The 18254-nt window shown below is 35.6% G+C and overlaps 1 protein-coding gene across 1 annotated transcript; it reads right to left on the bottom strand.

The window, feature by feature from the left end:
- Positions 1-1007: 1007 nt before the first annotated feature.
- Positions 1008-10339, bottom strand: LOC129902666 (U-box domain-containing protein 13-like). The gene is made up of 4 exons (XM_055978022.1): positions 9858-10339; positions 6104-6220; positions 5235-5684; positions 1008-2525 (listed from the first exon to the last, which is right to left on the bottom strand). The coding sequence occupies exons 1-4, from the start codon at positions 10128-10130 to the stop codon at positions 1374-1376; spliced, it is 1992 nt and encodes a 663-aa protein (XP_055833997.1). The 5' UTR covers positions 10131-10339; the 3' UTR covers positions 1008-1373.
- Between the last annotated feature and the right edge of the window lie 7915 nt (positions 10340-18254).

Raw genomic sequence — 18254 nt, 5'->3', positions numbered from 1 at the left:
CTTCAGACCTCACGTTGTGGAATTTCACTGGATTGTTATTGTTGTTGTCGTCGTCATCTTAATTGCCTTAAATGAGTCGTTACTCATTCACCCATTAAAGATAATTGCTAATCATGGAGCCTTTATTTTTGTAGAAGTTGGTCAAAAATTAATTGTTGCCAACATCTATTTCTTGAAATGAATAGTCTTCAATGCCTTTATGCCTTCTACTCTTACAACCGTTGGCAACCGATTAGAGATGATCATTATCTTCCTATAGAACTTCTTCAAGTACTCATGGTTGGTGTGTGGAAAAAAAGAGGGAGAAATATTCTTATTCTTCTCACTTTCTTTTGCTGGATTTGCTTTATTTATTTTGTCAGGTTTGTTGAATCTTTGAAGATACATCTGTATCAGGTGAAATATTCTTAAGGACAATATTACTGACACACCTCAAGCTATGAAGAATTCTCTACAGATTGTAAGATCAAATATTTTTCATTATAGGTAAAGGTTCAATTTTTAATTACTAGCTCTCTTCTCCTTTTCCTAAACCTCCAATGCGTAATTTTAAAAAAAAAAAACAAGATCCAGCCCTCTTTGCCTACTTTATACCACATCTAACTTTGGCTTCATTTAAATCCCACACTTTTATTCTTTTATTTAATTAATTACGTTTTCAATAGAAATTAAGCAAAATGGTCGTGTAGGGGGAGGAGCTAATCTCCCATCTTTTCACTAAGCTAGCGGTTGATCATAGATTTTGAATCAGATTTCAAAAATTTATCTTCAAATGTACATTTGACCAAGTTTTGAATCAGATTTTGAAAATCTGTCATTAAAAAAAAAAGTCAAAGTTCCAAAAACAGTGTTTAGGAGAAATTTACTTTCACTCACAAAAGTATTTTTTTTCCAAGTAAAATGCATCTCTAAACACAATTCCAAAACTCAAATTTTCAAGTTTCAACTTCAAAATCACTGGTCACACGGAGCTAAGAAAGAGGTACGTACAAAAGGTGAAGGAATGATAGCAGAATTACACTGGAAAGCATCTCCTTCGATAAAAACTGAGGAAGATTACACTTGTACAACTGTTACAACTTACAATGATACATTAGACATTTTGCATATCAATTTTTCACTTCTGTATGTTTTCAGTTCTTACCTTCATTCCATGGCCTATTCTTCAACCACAAGAAAAACAAATAAAATAACTTAATGAACGGGATTGGTGATCTTCCACCTTTCCCTCACCCCACCCCTCTTTCTCTAAAGCCGCGCTAAATGTCATCAAATGCTTCAAAAAGAACCGAGATAAAAAAGCACGCGAACTAGAAAATACAAACAAGAAGTATTTAGTTGTACTTAGCTGACCCCAACTTGTTTAGATGCATTCAACTTTCAACGGCATTAGTAGATGAGGGTGGTGACGGCGATAGCTGGTTCTGAGTTTGAGACTCGGCTTGCGCCTGGGGCTGTTTTGTCTGCTCAGCAAGTCTGTTCATTCTTTCAAGCAGTTGGGTTGCTTTTCTTCTGCCTCTTTGTGTGCCATTTTGTACTAAATCCATCAAAGGAGCTATCAAACCAAGTCGCTGTGCTTCGACCAGATGATGTTGGTCACCAGAGCAGAGGTGTACTAAAACCGCAGCTGCATTTTCTTTGTTTCTGGGAGAACCATTTGAGATCACATCCACCAAAACAGGAACTGCTTCTGCAGCTCCAATAGCTGCCTTACCTTCTGGATGACTCGACAAGATTGCTAAAATAGCAAGTGCTTCATCAACCATACCACCTTGAGGTTCTGTGAGCAGCCGCATCAATGTAGGTACAACTCCAGCTCTTATTGCCTTGCCCTTGTTCCCTTGATAAATGCATAGATTGAAAAGTGCTGTAGCCGCATCTTTCTTTCCCCTTTGTGTACCTTCACTTAGTAATGCCACAAGCGGAGGAATCGCTCCTGAAGAACCAATGGTGACCTTATTTTCATCTATAACGGAAAGGCTAAACAAGGTGGCTGCTGCATTTTCACGTGCTTCCATGCTCCCCTTCCTGAGTACATGCACAATACCAGGCACTGCTCCTGAAGTTACAATGTGTCCTTTATTGTTCTCACATATGGAAAGGTTAAGAAGTGCTGTAACAGCATGCTCTTGAGTTCGAGAATCAGGTGTGGATAGAAGATGGACTAGCAGAGGAATGGCACCCGCTTCAGCTATTGCGACACGATTATCAGTATTACGCTTAGCAAGAAGGCGGATTTCACCTGCAGCAGAACGCGCCTCTTCAGGGCTGCCAGATTTGAGCTTTCTCAGGAGATTTTCTATCATCGAGTGCTCGGCAGGGGTGCATGCAGATGCAGACTTCTTGGGTGGAGAACTACCTGGTCTTTTGGGTGGTTCAATCCCATTCGCTTCACACCACTGTGCTATAAGGCTACGCAATACATAGTTCGGTGTCAGAGATTTGCTTGTGAGGGCTTGTTGAGTCTTGGGACAAGTACTATGTCCAGCTTCCAGCCACTTCTCAATACAAGAACGTTCATAGGTCTGCAGTGAAGTAAAATATTAACCTGTTAAAAATGATAATATGGCAATTACAACTACACCTTTAAATGAAGTATTATCTAGTGGAAATCACATGTCTTGTTTCTAAGGACATGAATGAAGCAGCTGTCACAAGCGTGAGAATAGTAGTAGGAGATACAAAGGAGTTTCCTATAACACTGGGTCTGCACCAAGGATTGACATTGAACCCTACTTGTCCATAGTTATGGATCAGCTAACCAAACAAGATACAAGATTAGACTCCATTACTATTTGCTGATGATCTTGTGTTGATTGAAAAGACTAGTGACTGTTTCAACCAAAAACTTGGACTATGAAAAACTACTTTAGAGTATATGGGTTTTAGGACAAGTAGAAGTAGAAGTTTGAATACATGCACAACAAGTTTAGTCAACATGAGAAGAAGAAAGTTGAGGTAAGACTAGACGGTATTACGGTCCCACAATGTAAGCAATTTAGATATTTAGACTCGTTATATCAAGAGAATTGAATGATAGATGACTCATAGAATTAAAGCTGAATGATTGAAATGGAGAAGTGTTATCGGAGAGTTATGTGATAGAAGGAAGCCTACCAAAGTCAAAGATAAGTTCTACATAATAGTTATAAGACCGACTATGTTCAATCGTAGTGAATGATGGGCCGCTAAAGTCTAAGATATCCACAATTTAAGTGTTGCATAAATGCAAATGCTAATATGGATGACGCTCATACAAGATTAGATAAGATAAAAAAGATCACATTAGCCAGAAGGTGCAAGTAGCATATATTGAGGATAAAATGAGAGGTCGTTTGAGATAGTTTGATCATGTCTTGCGTAGACCTACAAATGCACCGGTTGTAGGTATGAGACTATGGTGACAGAAGGTGTTCAAAGGGGACAAGATAGACCTAATGGAAGTGAGTAGTAAGACCTACAATTTCTTAGAATCAATGCAAACTTAACTAAAGATACGGCTATGGAGAAAAAAGATCCATGTAAGTGATATTTACTAGTTGAGAATAGATTTTAGTCTTCTTAGAGGACTTCTAATAATAATAGCATTATTACTACTACTACTATCACTATATTTATTTACATAGGTTTTAACTTTTTTTCACTTTTATTTGTATTTGGTGTGGTGATGAAATGAGTTGCGCTTAAATGAAATAGTTAGGATTCATATAGTAGACCCCAACTTGTTTGCGACTAAGGCATAGTTGTTGTCTTATTTCTATTGATGTTTGATCAGCACGTTCAAGCCAACAGACTAATATGTAACCTTGTTCATGTATTGGTGATTTTAAACTTTTGCAGCTCTTCTCTAGAAAAAGCTATGACCCTAGTTGATGTGATGGTTCTTTTTTCTTTTTCCAATAACTAGTAGATGTGATAGTTCTTCAAAATCATTTCTTGAAAATGAAATACATAGATAGCCCCTTTAAGTTGTCCACAATGATAAAATAGACACTGACCATTTAGACATTTCTACTTGGCAAAGATGTATCTCATAGACACCCAAGATATTACGTGTATTTTAGTTAAATTTGAGCGCATGAGGTCTTTATCAGACCTTTTCCTCTCCTTTTTCGAAATCAAATAAATTTTGTACGTGGGTCCATACTACATTATCATTTTTCCCTCACTAAAAATCTCCCAACAACAATACCCAATCTTTTTCACCCAAAATTCCATGTGAACCTTCCTCATCCCAACATCAGTAGCTCTACCACCTTTCACTATAAATCCTCCACCTCTCTTCCAACCTTGAACCAAAAAAGAATTAAAAAAAAAAAACAAGCTCACATTGAGTTCAGCGATGGATAACCTCCAAGATCACTGGATTTGGCCTCACTCTTTTAGCCTTTGGGTGTTTTGAGTTCTTGATTTTCCCTATAAATAGACGAGAAAAAGAGAGGGAGAACATAATGGAGTAGCGAAGCCTTCACCGGAGCAGTCTCGCTGATCCCATTGCTAATTATATTTGTTTTTACTTTTATGAACTTCATTTGCTTAAAATTTCTTCGAAAGAGACAAAAGGAAGAAGATGGGTGAGAGAGGGTTCTGCTTTTGGGATGGTGTTGGGACCAGGGGTGAGAAAGAACATGGGGGAAGGAGGTAAGTAGGAGGGGAGTGGAAGGAAGAAGAAGACGGAGGGGGGGAGCTGGTCTAGTTGAAAGTAAGGAAAAAGATTTGTTCTTTTAATGTATTTCTTTATTTGTAAATTACATGTGTCAAATTATTTATTACAAATTATACGTGTTGTTCTTTAATTGGTTCATTTGACAAATCATGGACAAGTGTAACTCACGCATATGGTCTGCTGGACTTGGGTGTTTAAAAGCCACATTTTTCCCGACTTGTATCTGGTCATTCGGATAGCTAAAATGTTTAAATAACCGTTGGAGACAACTTAATGGGGGCTATCCATGCATTTCACGTTTCTTGAAATGAGCATATCAAATACTGCTGCCTAATTGAAACATAGAGGTTAATGATCTGCAGCAATCACTGCTGAATTATAATTCTGACAGACAACTGTAAGTACACATAAACACAAAAGCAAGATACTAGTTATCGATCATAGTAAATGTACGACGGGATGAAAGGGAAGAATCTGGTAATAACATCTTTCTGTAATGAAAGAATAAGAAAAAGATAGTTTCAACTAATTATTTTGCGAATAGGCTAAAAGGACACAGCATCAATACCTGTCCAGTTGAAACAATGACGGGATCTGTCATTAACTCCAAGGATATAGGGCAACGAAAATCATCTGGTATAACTGGGGCCTTCTGGCTTCCATCTGCAGATGCTTGTCCACTATAAGTTGAAGACTTATCTCTTGCATAAGAATCAATGTTTGGATTATCAGTCTGTACGAAGTCCTTAATTTTCTTCAGTAGCATTGACATCTTCTCTATTCTCTCCTCGGGATCTCCATCAGTTGCAATGACCATTTCATGCAAAGCTAGTGACTCTTGTTTAAGGTCATCTAACTCAGTTAGCTGTAGCTTATCAACTGACCTCCTGAGGACATCTTGATCTACAGCGGCATCATTACTCCTGCTATAAAGAGACAGCAAATCTTCATGCAGTTCAACATCAGGCGTGTCAACTCTTCCTTTGGCTCTACGAAACTGAGAAAGGACAAGTTCAACCTGAAAGCAGAAGAAGTTATAGATAGTAGTTCAACCTGAAAGAAGAAGTTACAGATGATGAAGAACCGCAGATGAAATGTGTTTAACCGTAGGCCATTTATTCCATCAAACTATATGCTACAAAGATGAAAGTAGCACTTGAACGATTCTAATTTCTGATAGACTAATATATGGAGTGAACCTATTCACTTGTCCAGTTCTTTTCAGAGAAATTAATAGATATTAACATCAAATCAACGCATGCTTGGCACATCCTTGGACAGTGAAGAACAATTATTTGTTCAAAATGATTTTGTAATCATGAAATCTGAAAAGTAGAGACAGAATTACTGAAGGGAATGAGATCAGGTACTTATGTTGCTTCTTCCAGAACAATCTCCCCCTTTGGACTGAAGAGTTAATTAGAAAATGATTTGTACCTGTTCTTTAACTTCGTCGGATATCTCAAGCTTTTCATAATAAATTCCATTCAAAGCTTGTTCAAGCTGGGATGTCAGCTCTTGAAATTTATTCATGATATGCTCCCTTTCTAGCACCTGCAAATAGACACCATTTCATTGAATATTTAAATTAAATTCTGTAGGACATTGTAGCGCCGATGGTTCAAAGAATCTCGCTGAATTCTACAAGGATTAGACATCCTACATGCAAGGAATGCATTACTCACAATGAAAAAGAAAACTGCCTGATACAAAATGCCAGCTTTATTTCAAAATTTGTTTCTGAGAATATCATTAGGCAATGCAAACTGTGAATCACCAGATGAAAGCATCACGTTCAGACATCTCTTGACATCCTAAAGACCGTGTCAGTTTATCGTGTTTGGATATCAGGTCAATCAAGCAGTTAATGTGGAGTTCACGAGGGACCACATTTCTATAAGTTAATAGCTATGCATGAAGACTTCCCCCCTTGAAGAACAACTATAAGCTTCCACAATTACCATCAAGTCTAACAGCAATTCCTAGTAGGCAGCTATCAGCTAACAGGGGGCAGGTATACTTCTCTTACAATTTGTTTTAGAATTTTCACATTTTCACCTATTTACTCGGCAAAATGTGACGTTCTTCATAATCTAATTGACCTTCTCAAGTAATTGTTGAGGCATGATCGACTTATTCAATTGTACGTATTAGAGAAGAGTGTGCCACCAATGCCCCACTTGTGGGATTACACTGCGTATGTTGATAAGGACTTGTGTGATTCATTATCCCTGATTTCATAAAAGTGAGCAACGTTTAACAAATGAGAAGGAAAAAGCAATGGAAACATAATGTATTTATTATTTTCTATTTGCGCCTTTTTTCATTAAAACTCACTTTTTATTTGTTCTTTGCGCTTAAAGCCCCAAGGGACCTTGGAGCTTTTTTGCGCTTTTCGCTTTTAATAATACTGGAAGAGCTCAACATGTTTTGACCCTCGTTTCAGGGCTTAAGTGCGCCTTTGACAACATTGCTATTGATACTTGCTCTGTGGGAAAGACAAGTTTTTCATTCATGTAGGGGTCATGGAGTAACTCACTCTAGTAGATAATCAAAATCTTCTTCCACGGAGAAATCCATAGGAAAGACATAGAATTGTGGCAGAAGAACGAGATCATCTCAAAGAGGCTAGGAAGAACAAGTAGTGGAATTTCTCCAAGAAATCTTCAGTCATGAGTTAGAGATAATGACACTCCTTCCAGTAGTGTTAGATTAATGTATCAAGTCATACATTAATCTAAACTAGGTAATTGTATGTGTTGAATTATTAATTGCTTGCAATCCTGAACTAGAGTATCCATCATGGATTATCAAAATCCATCAGCATCGGGGATTACAGGAATCCAAAAGTACATCCAGCATTAAAGCCATGTAAAACAAAATCAGTCCACAAGTGAGCCATATCTATTAATAGAATCTTCGACCGTCTAGCAAACATATTTGGCAGGATCACATTATCCATTTACTGTGTATTCCCATGTACGAAGAAAGTATCACAAGAGTATAACGAGGGTCAAATCTGTAGGTGGCATGGATGACACAAATATAATACTAAATGTATGCACATTAAAAGGACATAAACACAACCAGAGCCAACACTTTCCATACACAGAGATTGAGTTAGTGTAGAACCAACCTACTCGAGACTAACTTAAAGAGAAAATCTCTACCATAATCTCGAAAATTCTTAGTTTACTGGCAGCAACAACAATCGTGATTATAAAAATGAAAAAGAATATTTTTTTCACCTTTGAAGTGTACTCACTTATACTTTATGGCTAATTTGCAACATCCTATCTCGAGAAAATAATCACAATTGTCCCTTATCTTTGAGTTTAGATTCAAAATGATACTTTATTTTTGACATGGAACACTAATAATCCTTCTTCTTTTGCCAAAATGATGCATTTTTAGTCTCCTCCAACGTTTTCTGTCTATTTGTTAATGTGCTTACTATTTCTTTTCTTTTTCTTTGTTGGAGGAGGGGATCGTTTATCACCAACAAATTTCCTACCTCTGAAAACAAACCAAACAGGTTTGTATAAGCTAACCTTTTCTTGGCAATGGTAGGGTGGGGGAGAGCGCTTTTCCAAAAAAATCCAAACAATCAAACTTGCCTGTTTTTCAAGAAGCAATTAGAAACCATAGTTAAAGATTTTCTTCTGCTTTCAGCTCCACAACCACAAAGCTGTGATGATTGTATGGGTCGAAATTCATTTTTGAAGTCTGAGCGTATCAAAAGGCCATACGTGGTAGTCAGAGTCTAGTTAAGTACAGCTTAGCGACGTTGAAACCATGCATGGCCTTAAATTGTACCCCCTAAAGCTATCTTGATCCATTAAAGGCCTGGTAGCCCTCATCTATAACTGCTTCTGATGAATCCGGGATTCTCTCCGGCAGTTAGTCAGTCACATATGTAATGGTTAAATATGCTGATAAATGATAATGGTCATTATGAGGGGCGGAATACGTGGGAAATGCTACTTAGGGTTAGGTCATAAATACATCCCTTCCCCTCATTTGTAACCCATCTGATTTTCATCGCAAGAACTACTTTACTCTCTGAATTATAACTCAAGCTCTCAAGTTCTTGCTTTCCCGATGACGTTGCTAGACAATTACGCCGGAGACACTTAATAAGATTCACATTCTCTTGTATCCATTGAAGGGGAGCCTTGGAGTAACTAGTAAAGTTGCTGCCATGTGACCAGGAGGTCACGGGTTCAAGCCTTGGAAACAGCCTCTGGCAGAAATGCAAGGCAAGGCTGCGTACAATAGACCCTTGTGGTCAGGCCCTTCCCCGGACCCCGCGCATAGCGGGAGCTTTAGTGCACCGGGCTGCCCTTATTCTCTTGTATCCATTATTTTATCGACTGTTATTATTGCTCATTGCTTTATCATATTCTTTGATAAGTAATCTAGCATTAAAAACATACTATTTGATCATTATAATTTGCGTGCCCTTGAACCACTAAAACAAATTCAATTGTTACTTTAAGACTCGGATTTAGGAGTCAACAATGATTTTTTTTCTTTATTTTCTTCTTGTTCTTCATGTCTTTTAAGTGTAAACTGAATCTATAAAAAAAAATACAATTAGCCTAATGTGTAGTTTTTCAGGTCCTTTTCTCTCCGATCACCGATCCAATGATTTGTAATTTGGAGGAATTTATTCTTCCCATCTATGGTAGAATTATCTGATACCTATTGCTGAACTGGCAGGTATCACGTGGAAATAGTGTAGATGCACCAAGCTGTCCGGATGACAAAAAAAAAAAAGAACTCGAGGAATTTCATAAAACAGTGCGGGGAAAAATCAAATATTTTCAAGAGGTTTCCATCTTAAGATTCTTCAATGTGGAAACCCAATAACGCCAATCAGAAAAAAATCCATCATTATTAATCCTAGAAAATTAGAAAGAAAATGTAAAGAATTTACTACCATTAATTTTGTTACTCTATTTGATTCAATCGTTTCAGCAAATAAACAAATTGTTTTCACCAAATTTCAAACAACAGAAGCAAGGAAAACACAAATCACACAGAAAAAAATTTAAAATAAAATAATAATCAGCTTAACGAACTTCAATTTAATTTCAAACAACAATAGCAAGTTAAAAACACAAATCAAACAGAAAAAAAAATAATCTAAAAATCAGCTGAATTTAAAGTTGTAATTAAACCTACTTACCAGATAAATCTTGCTACCTTCACTACCGAATTTAAGCAATTCCTTAGCAGATTCAAGAGCTTTTTTTAACGAAATCAAGGATTTCATTGTTTCAACAGGTAATTTATCTTTGCTATCACGAATCTCTTCAAACATTGGAGTCAACAACTTGAGCCTTCTAGCTAAATTACAAAACTGTTTTTTCACAGAATTTCTAAACTCCGAAATGCTCGATATATCATTTACTATTTCAATTAGTTTCTTAGCTACTTCTCCTTTATCTTCTTCTCCCATTGCTTCAAAGATCCCAAAAAAAAATACTTGAAGAATCGAATGAATATTTTTTTAAATTTTGGTGCTAAATTTGAAGGAAAATAGATGAAAAGTCGCCGGAAAAAGAGGGCATGGTCGTTGAGGTCGACTCCATTTTAGAGAGAGAAAGTTGAAGAGAAAAAATGGAGTTTTTTTTAAGTCTATGAATTGAGACTATAGAGAGATGGGGACAAGGAAGGTGTATTATTTGTTATTTTAAATTTTTGTTTGTGGCTCGGCTTGAGAGTATTCAGTTGGCTTAACTAGGGACTAGGGTTAGATTTTAACTTTAATCCTTTCTGGCTTTCATCTTTGAACACTTAAACAAGCTTTTGATGAATAATAATGTGCACTTTCATCTCATATTTTCTCTTTTTAGTATTCTCTTATACTTGGGCTTATTAACAAAAACAACAACAATCCAGTGAAATCCCACATCGTGGGGTCTGGGAAGGGTAGAGTGTACGCAGACCTGACTCCTACCAATGTAGGACGACTGTTTTCGAAAGACCCTCGGCTCAATAAAAGCATAAAAAAAGGTCAGACAAGAATATTAGAGTAAATAAGTAGATGACGAAAACGGTCCAAACAATAGTATAATCAAAGCACAAAAAACAGTAGATATTATTATTGGATAATAACATAAATACCATAAATAACATACATCAGAGTACAAGAAATCATAGTGCGTTAATACGCCTACGAATAAGGGAGAATAAAACCACTATGTACTAGCCTTCTACCCTAATGTGTGTCTTCCACACCCTCCTATTTAGGGCCATGTCCTCGGTAAGTCGTAAATGCGCCATGTCCTGTCTGATCACCTCTCCCCAATATTTCTTCGGCCTACCCCTACCTCTTCTGAAACCATCCATGGCCAGCCTCTCACATCTCCGCACTGGTGCATCTGGGACTCTCCTCTTCACATGTCCAAACCATCTCAGTCGCGTTTCCCGCATCTTGTCTTCCACCAAGGCCACTCCTACCTTTTCTCGAATAGCCTCATTTCTAATCTTGTCACTCCTGGTATGCCCACACATCCATCTCGACATTCTCATCTCGGCAACCTTCTTCTTTTGCACGTGGGAGACCTTAACTGGCCAACACTCCGCCCCATACAACATAGTTGGTCTAACGACCACTTTGTAGAACTTGCCCTTAAGTTGTGGTGACACTTTCTTGTCACATAACACACCGGAGGCGAGACTCCATTTCATCCATCCTGCCCCAATACGGTGTGTGACATCCTCGTCGATCTCTCTCCTGTCTTGCATGATAGAACCAAGGTACTTAAAACTACTTCTCTTTTGGATGGCTTGGTCCCCGAGCCTAACTTCCGCGCCAACCTCTTGAGGTGTCTCACTGAACTTGCACTCTAGGTACTCTGTCTTGGTCCTACTCAGCTTAAACCTCTTAGACTCCAAGGTGCGTCTCCAATCAGTGAATTTTGATGTACGTAGTATTTCATGTTCATATAAAATTAAAAAACAATTATAATGTGATTTTATGTTTATTTAGATTTGGAAATGAGATATAAATAGTCTATTCTAATAAAGAATTGTTTTTAATAATTTTTAAAAAAAAATTAAGAATAAATTACTATTAAGTGAATCAAATTAAATATATTTTGCTCATAATTCGGAAGAAAAACTTTGTTACTACTAGCGACTGGAATGGAGGTTTAGATTTGTTTCAGATCGATAGCGATCTATTTGGCAAAGTTAAAATATGTTTCACCTCAACATGCTAATCTATTTTTTTTTGAGTAAATAGACAATAAGATCATCATATATAAAAAAAAAATCCATGAGCAAAAGCTTCTATGTCTCGTAAAGTCATGACAGTCATTCTAGTGTCGTCTTCTGATGCATTATATTATTTCTATTTTATCTTTTTAGATTATTAAAATTCTGTTCTGAAAGGAATGTTGCACTCGTTAATGAGTTGAAAATTTTGAAATACAATTTCAAATTGAATTTAAAATTTTCATGATCAATCACTTATTTTTAAATATTGTGAAAATTTAATGCACGTAGTATTTCATGTTTATATTGAGTTGGAAATATTTGAAATGTGATTTCACGTGTATGTAGAATTGAAAAAAAAATTGAAATATGATTTCACATTAGAAGTGGAAATGGAACATAGATAGGCTGTTCTGATAAAAATTTAATAATTTGTGTAACTGGAAAATTTTAAATATTTTTTCTTAAATTTTAAGAATATATTACTATTATGTGAGTTAAATCAAATATATTCTGCTAACAATTCAAAAACAAAAGTCTTGATTGTACTAACTAGACTGGAATGAAAGTTCAGATTTTCTCAGATTGATGGGTGAAATGTTCGCGATAGCGATCTATTTGACCACGTAAAGATTTGTTGCATCTTATCATATTAATCAACATAATAATCTTTTGTAGCAAATGGACAACAAGATCATTATGAGTTTTGTACTCATGAGCAAAAATATCAAAATTTCGTAGAATCATGTCAGTCATTCTAGTGTCCTCTTCTGATGCACTAGTTATTTCTATTTTATTTTTTTAATTTATTAAAAATTTGCTCAGAAAAAAATATTGCACTTGCTAATGAGTTGGAAACCTGAAATACAATTTCAAATTGAATTTGAAAATTTCATGATCAACCATTAACATTTAAATAATGTGAAAAAAAATCCAAAAAAAAGTGAATATTTTTATGACCATAACTATTTTTTCTCCTCGTTTTTTTTTCCTCACTTATCTTTAACTAATATTTTTTTAAGAGGGACTTCTCAGTTTATGTTTTTGCTTAGCTGTAGACAGAAAAAATATAGCCGGAAAGTTCGACTTAGCAGCTTAAGGTTCGGCTTAGCAGCTTAAGTTTGTGTGTTTCAGACAAAAAAAAAACTCAACTTTGTGTTTGGGATTTTAGCTGTGACCGTTTGCCAGGTCAGTATGAGTTTGGCCCTAAAAGACACTGAACTAAGCTCTTTAAAATTGGAAATAAATAAATATGTAAATAATGCTACTTGCACTCAAATTTATGAAAAATAAAATGATATTTTGATTAATTATAACGATTCGAACCATCATTAATTTTGATTAAAAAGAAATCACAAGAATCTGACTTGACTGGATCCCATTATCCCGCCAAAGCAGGATGGTCCTGCCCCGGCAGCGCCGTCATAGCGGGAGGTCGTGGAACAAAACTTAAGTTGCGAAATTCTTATTTTCTCCACTTCTCCCAAGTGTGAGTTAGAGACGAGGGTTTCTGCAAGACGCTTCAAAAAGGCTGCTCTTGAATGAAGAAGAAGATGGGAGGAAATCTCAGCTTTCGAAAGGATTCAACCCGGGAATTCAATCTGGTCTTGCCTATGGAACATCTGGAACCAGTGATTTCAGCAGTGTTATCTCTTCACGAATGTTTGGCGTCCAAGTAGGCTAGGCTTCTCTTTTCTGAGTAGTAAACCTATACCTACTGTGTAATATAGAAGAAAAATTAATGAGAATCCATATATTAAGCTCTGGGTCATAGATTACGGGCAGAGATCCGGTTGTGATATGGTCAAATTCGAATGTAACCTAAGTAGAAAGGTGATGCAGTGAATTGAAAAGTAACTGATTGTAATGTTTTGCGTGCAGCTGGTTAATTTATATCTCGGTCATAGAATCTCGTACAGAAAAGTAAAACTAATAGATTTTGAGGTTAGACCTGTAAGGTTTAGTAGTGTGGACGTTGATTATTCCCGGAATTGTCTTAAATGTGTGATTGCGTTACTTATGATATGCCTAAACATATACAGATAAGGGTAACAGGTTAGTCCTTATATAAATAGGCTCTTGCTGGCCTATTTTTGTGATGAACATGTTCTTGGTGATATAAATGATGTGAATACTGAATGTAATTGTGAATGTGGTATGTTTGGATCGGGTGTCATGTTCCGACACATATATGGATTGGGTGTCACATTCCGACATATTCTTGGATAGAATGTCACATTCCGACACAAATATGACTGAATTGGGTTCCCTGAGAGGGCCAAGTATGTGTTTGTGGATAGTCCCATGAGAGGACCTGATGATATATGTATTTTCATGTAATAATAAGGTTAGTGGTAGATGAACCATGGACTAAGAACTATAAATGAACTCTTGAGTTGAGGTGTGCTAGATATAGAGAATTATGATCATCAATACACTTATTGGTGGGTAATAGGATGGGCCCTGTTAGGACTAAATGTGATCTATATGGTATAATCATATTCTATATTTATACACTTAGAAGTTGAGGTTTCTAGTTGCCAGAGAGTGTTACCATTGTGATTTCCATGAATAACTGAGATTGGGGTAGTGGCTATCTAGAATGCAAGTGAGTTGAAGAGTGTGGTTGTGAAACGGATATGCTTTATGTGGTGAGATAATTAGACCAACTAGTGAGAGTTGTGCGATATCATTGAACGGTTAAGGTTGCTAGGTGGGGACTATTGGAATGATGGAATATAAGTAAAGTGGGTCCCTAACCTACATGTTTTAAGTTGTGACTAGGGTGGTAGTGAAACCGTATTGTTTAGGGTAGTGAATACCCTAAGGGTAAGGATAAGGAGTGCACTTATTGGGATGGGGTGACTAAACTGAGAAAGTATAAGTATTATGATACCTCTTATTTCTCTGTTCATATATTATGCGGTGGGTATCAAATTGAATGATGATGCCTACTAATACGTGTTATTTGTACTGATACTACTCTTGTTATGCCACTTGGCATAGTTTGATTGCAGGGTCAGTTATGTCTCTTAGGTGAAGACGAAGGCGATCCTCCAACAGCTTCTATTTATCCCTTATCTTGGTGGAAGCTGGGTCATTCATCTTTTATTTTATTTCTACTCTTAGTAGCTCTTGTACCTGGTTAGACTAATATCCTTGGGGTGTTAAAGTGTTTTCTTGTAATCAAATTGGAGTTTTAAAAATTTTATTTACGGTGTTTTCACTACTATGTTTGGCTATTAATGGCTTTTTGTCAAACTTCCGCATGTATTTTTGTAAGAGTTCTCCTATCTAGGTGTTAGAGTAGGTGCCCTCAAGGTCCGGTGAATTGAATCGTGACACTAATAATGAAATGTAGCAGTACTTTAATTTCTAGACGTAGCAAAATATATTATATTCACGCATAATAATAATAATAATAATAATAATAATAATGTATATCATTATATTCGCATATATAATAAATATCTTCGCCTGCATGCAGAAGAGAATCTAAGGGTAATGAGGATCATCCGAATTCCCTCGACAAACAATTATCTATAAAATAATTTTATGGATATAACGAGAGATGTTGAATAACCTAAACATAAGAATATAGGTTGAATCAATGGTTTAGGTGATTTAATGTAACACCCCATACCTTCTAATTTATATTTTTTCATGAAATCAAGAGAAAATTTGTGAAAAGTGAAACTGGACCTGGACATGCATTATGGTCCGGGAAAATTTTGAGACATATGTCTCCGCGTCGTGGAGAAGAAAATTTTGAAAAAAAAATCTAGGGATCAGTTCCGCATCGCGAACCTAGGTGTTAATTTTTGTTCGTCGTCTGTTTTAATGAGGAACGTTTTAGTCTTTTTTCCACCTTTTCCAAACTTAACCCAATACATTTTGGGATCAAAATCTATCTCTTATGAGTACCCTAGGGATATTTCCTCTCATTAATACCTAGATTGGAGAGGAGAAAAGGGCTAGGTTCAAGCGTTTAACGTTCATTCTTCGAGTTCGATTGTTCTTCGATTCCCAGGTATGTAAGACAACTCATAACGTTGGATTGAGTTTGTCCATGTGTCCTACATCTTCTTTGAGTCGAGTTGAGTTTCGAGGTCCCATGAAGTAAATTCTTGAGTTATTTATAATTTCTATTGAGTTTTTGTGTATAAATACATATGTATATTGATGATGTCTATGAGTTGAGTATTTAAAGTATACATTCATGTCTTCATTCACATGAACCCTAATTGAGATTTTATTTTTATTTTATGCATTAATGAAGTTTTTAAAGTATGATTTGTGAACATTTTTGAATGAGAATAAGTTGAGTCTAAAAGGTTCTTAAACTTCTACTATTTTGAACATGAGTATTTCGAGTGTAAATGATTGCTTGAGATAGAGTTTTGAGGAGATACGAATGAGTTTGAAAGCATGTTTTAAATAAAGAATTGATGATTAAGATGAGATTAAGTTTGATGAGAGTCCAATGGGACTAGATGAGATGATTTGAATAAATTGATCTGGTTGAGCACATTGAGTCTTTTGGAAGTAGTACTGAGCACTGATTTGGATAAGAGTAAATAACAAGTCAAATCCCATAAATTACATAGCCAGCATAAGATAGAGGCTATGCCTCTCTAGTCTCAAAAAGAAGACTTTTTTTTATTGTGGATCCAATGAAGTTGATCATCCCTTACCCTGGCAAGGTATTAGACGGCTCCGAAAATGGCAGTGCAAAGCGTTGTATCATCACTAGCACATAAGTGATGATTGTCGGTTAGAAAAACTCCTAAAAAATTGAATGATTTGAATTGGTTGAGTTGCATATCATTGAGTCTATTTTCAAAGCATTGTTCGTTTCTTTAAAAGCTTGCATGCTTATTGAGTTGAGTCATTTTCAGAGTGAGTCTATTGAGTTGAGTTACATGATGTTGAGTATTGTTGATCGTATTTTCTTTCAGCTATTTTACATACTTGTACATTCCATGTACTGACGTCATTCGACCTGAATTATTTTACGATGCAGACACAGGTGTTAGAAATCCTCAACAGAAGCTTCGATGAAGATCACTCCATTCTAGCTTTTGGTGAGACCTCCTTGTTTTTGGAGGGATCTATTTCTTTCATTCTAGTTGATTTCCTTTATTAGAGTAGTTCTTTGGAGGTAGTCGTGGGCCTGTCTCGGTAGTTTCCTATAATGAATTTAGAGGCTTCATAGACAGTGACAGAGTAGAGTTGATGTTTCCATTTTGAACTTGTTTTGAAAAACTACACTTATGATATTGAGTTGATTTGATCTGTTTATTTAAAATTATTCCTTTATTGAGTTGTTGCATTGTTAGCCGTTTTGAGTGTCTTCTTTGATTTATCTAAGTCTTCTGTTGAGTATTGAATGACTGATTAGACCAAGTGGTTCGCTTGGAGTCAGAAATGATCTCCGAGTGTCGATCACGCTTAGGGTACTCTCTCGGGACGTGACATTTAAATTTGACCTTATAATTTCAAGTTCAATTTTTAATCAGTCTATTATTATTATTCGAACTCCCTTATTGAAAATTCTGAATCTGCTATTGTCCATGTGTATACAATATATCTATACTGAAAAATATTATATTCGTGCACGTAACAATAATGAAAATACTATATTATATCCATATACTTAATAAGTATAGTCACAAATATATAGTATTTGTCTCTAAATGTATCTGTACTGATAACAATTCATGTATATTTTTAATCATCATCACTTAATTTTTTTTAATATATGCACACTATTTATGATTAATCTATTGTCTTAGAGTAGTAGCTGGAATTATAACCCTTAATGAAGATAAATTAATATGATGAAGGAGAAGCAAATCTATTCAAATTTAAAGCAAAATGGAAACATTTTTTAAAAGTTCATGCTGTTCATGATGTATGTTTCTTTTGGATTTTTTTATAGGTGCAGAGTACCTGCTATAAAATCACTAAATTCGATTCTGGTATTATATATTTCATTTGTCTTTTATTAGTTATCATATATTTTATATATATATTTTTTGAAAAAATTATAAATAATTTAAAAGTATTTTTTACTTTTTTAATGTAATTATCATCATTTCATTCAATAATAATAAAATTTCAAAATAAAATAGAAAAAATATAATTAATTATGTCATAATTTAATATGTATGACTTGTAACCTGATTCTTTAAATCTTGAAGGAAAGAAAGGGATGTGACCATCATCTATTTTTGGACATTTGCGCTATTCTCGTAAATATTTATAAGACTTTCGTATTTCGTAATTTTAGCCCATAAGATGCTCATAACTTGTCGTTGGTGAGTTTAGATTTCAGATTATATTTCGTTAGACCGTGTCA

This window comes from Solanum dulcamara, chromosome 9, assembly GCF_947179165.1.
Source record: "Solanum dulcamara chromosome 9, daSolDulc1.2, whole genome shotgun sequence".
Taxonomy (NCBI): Eukaryota; Viridiplantae; Streptophyta; class Magnoliopsida; order Solanales; family Solanaceae; genus Solanum; species Solanum dulcamara.
The sequence above is the reverse complement of the archived record's forward strand: the minus strand, read 5'-3'. Positions and strand labels throughout refer to the sequence as shown.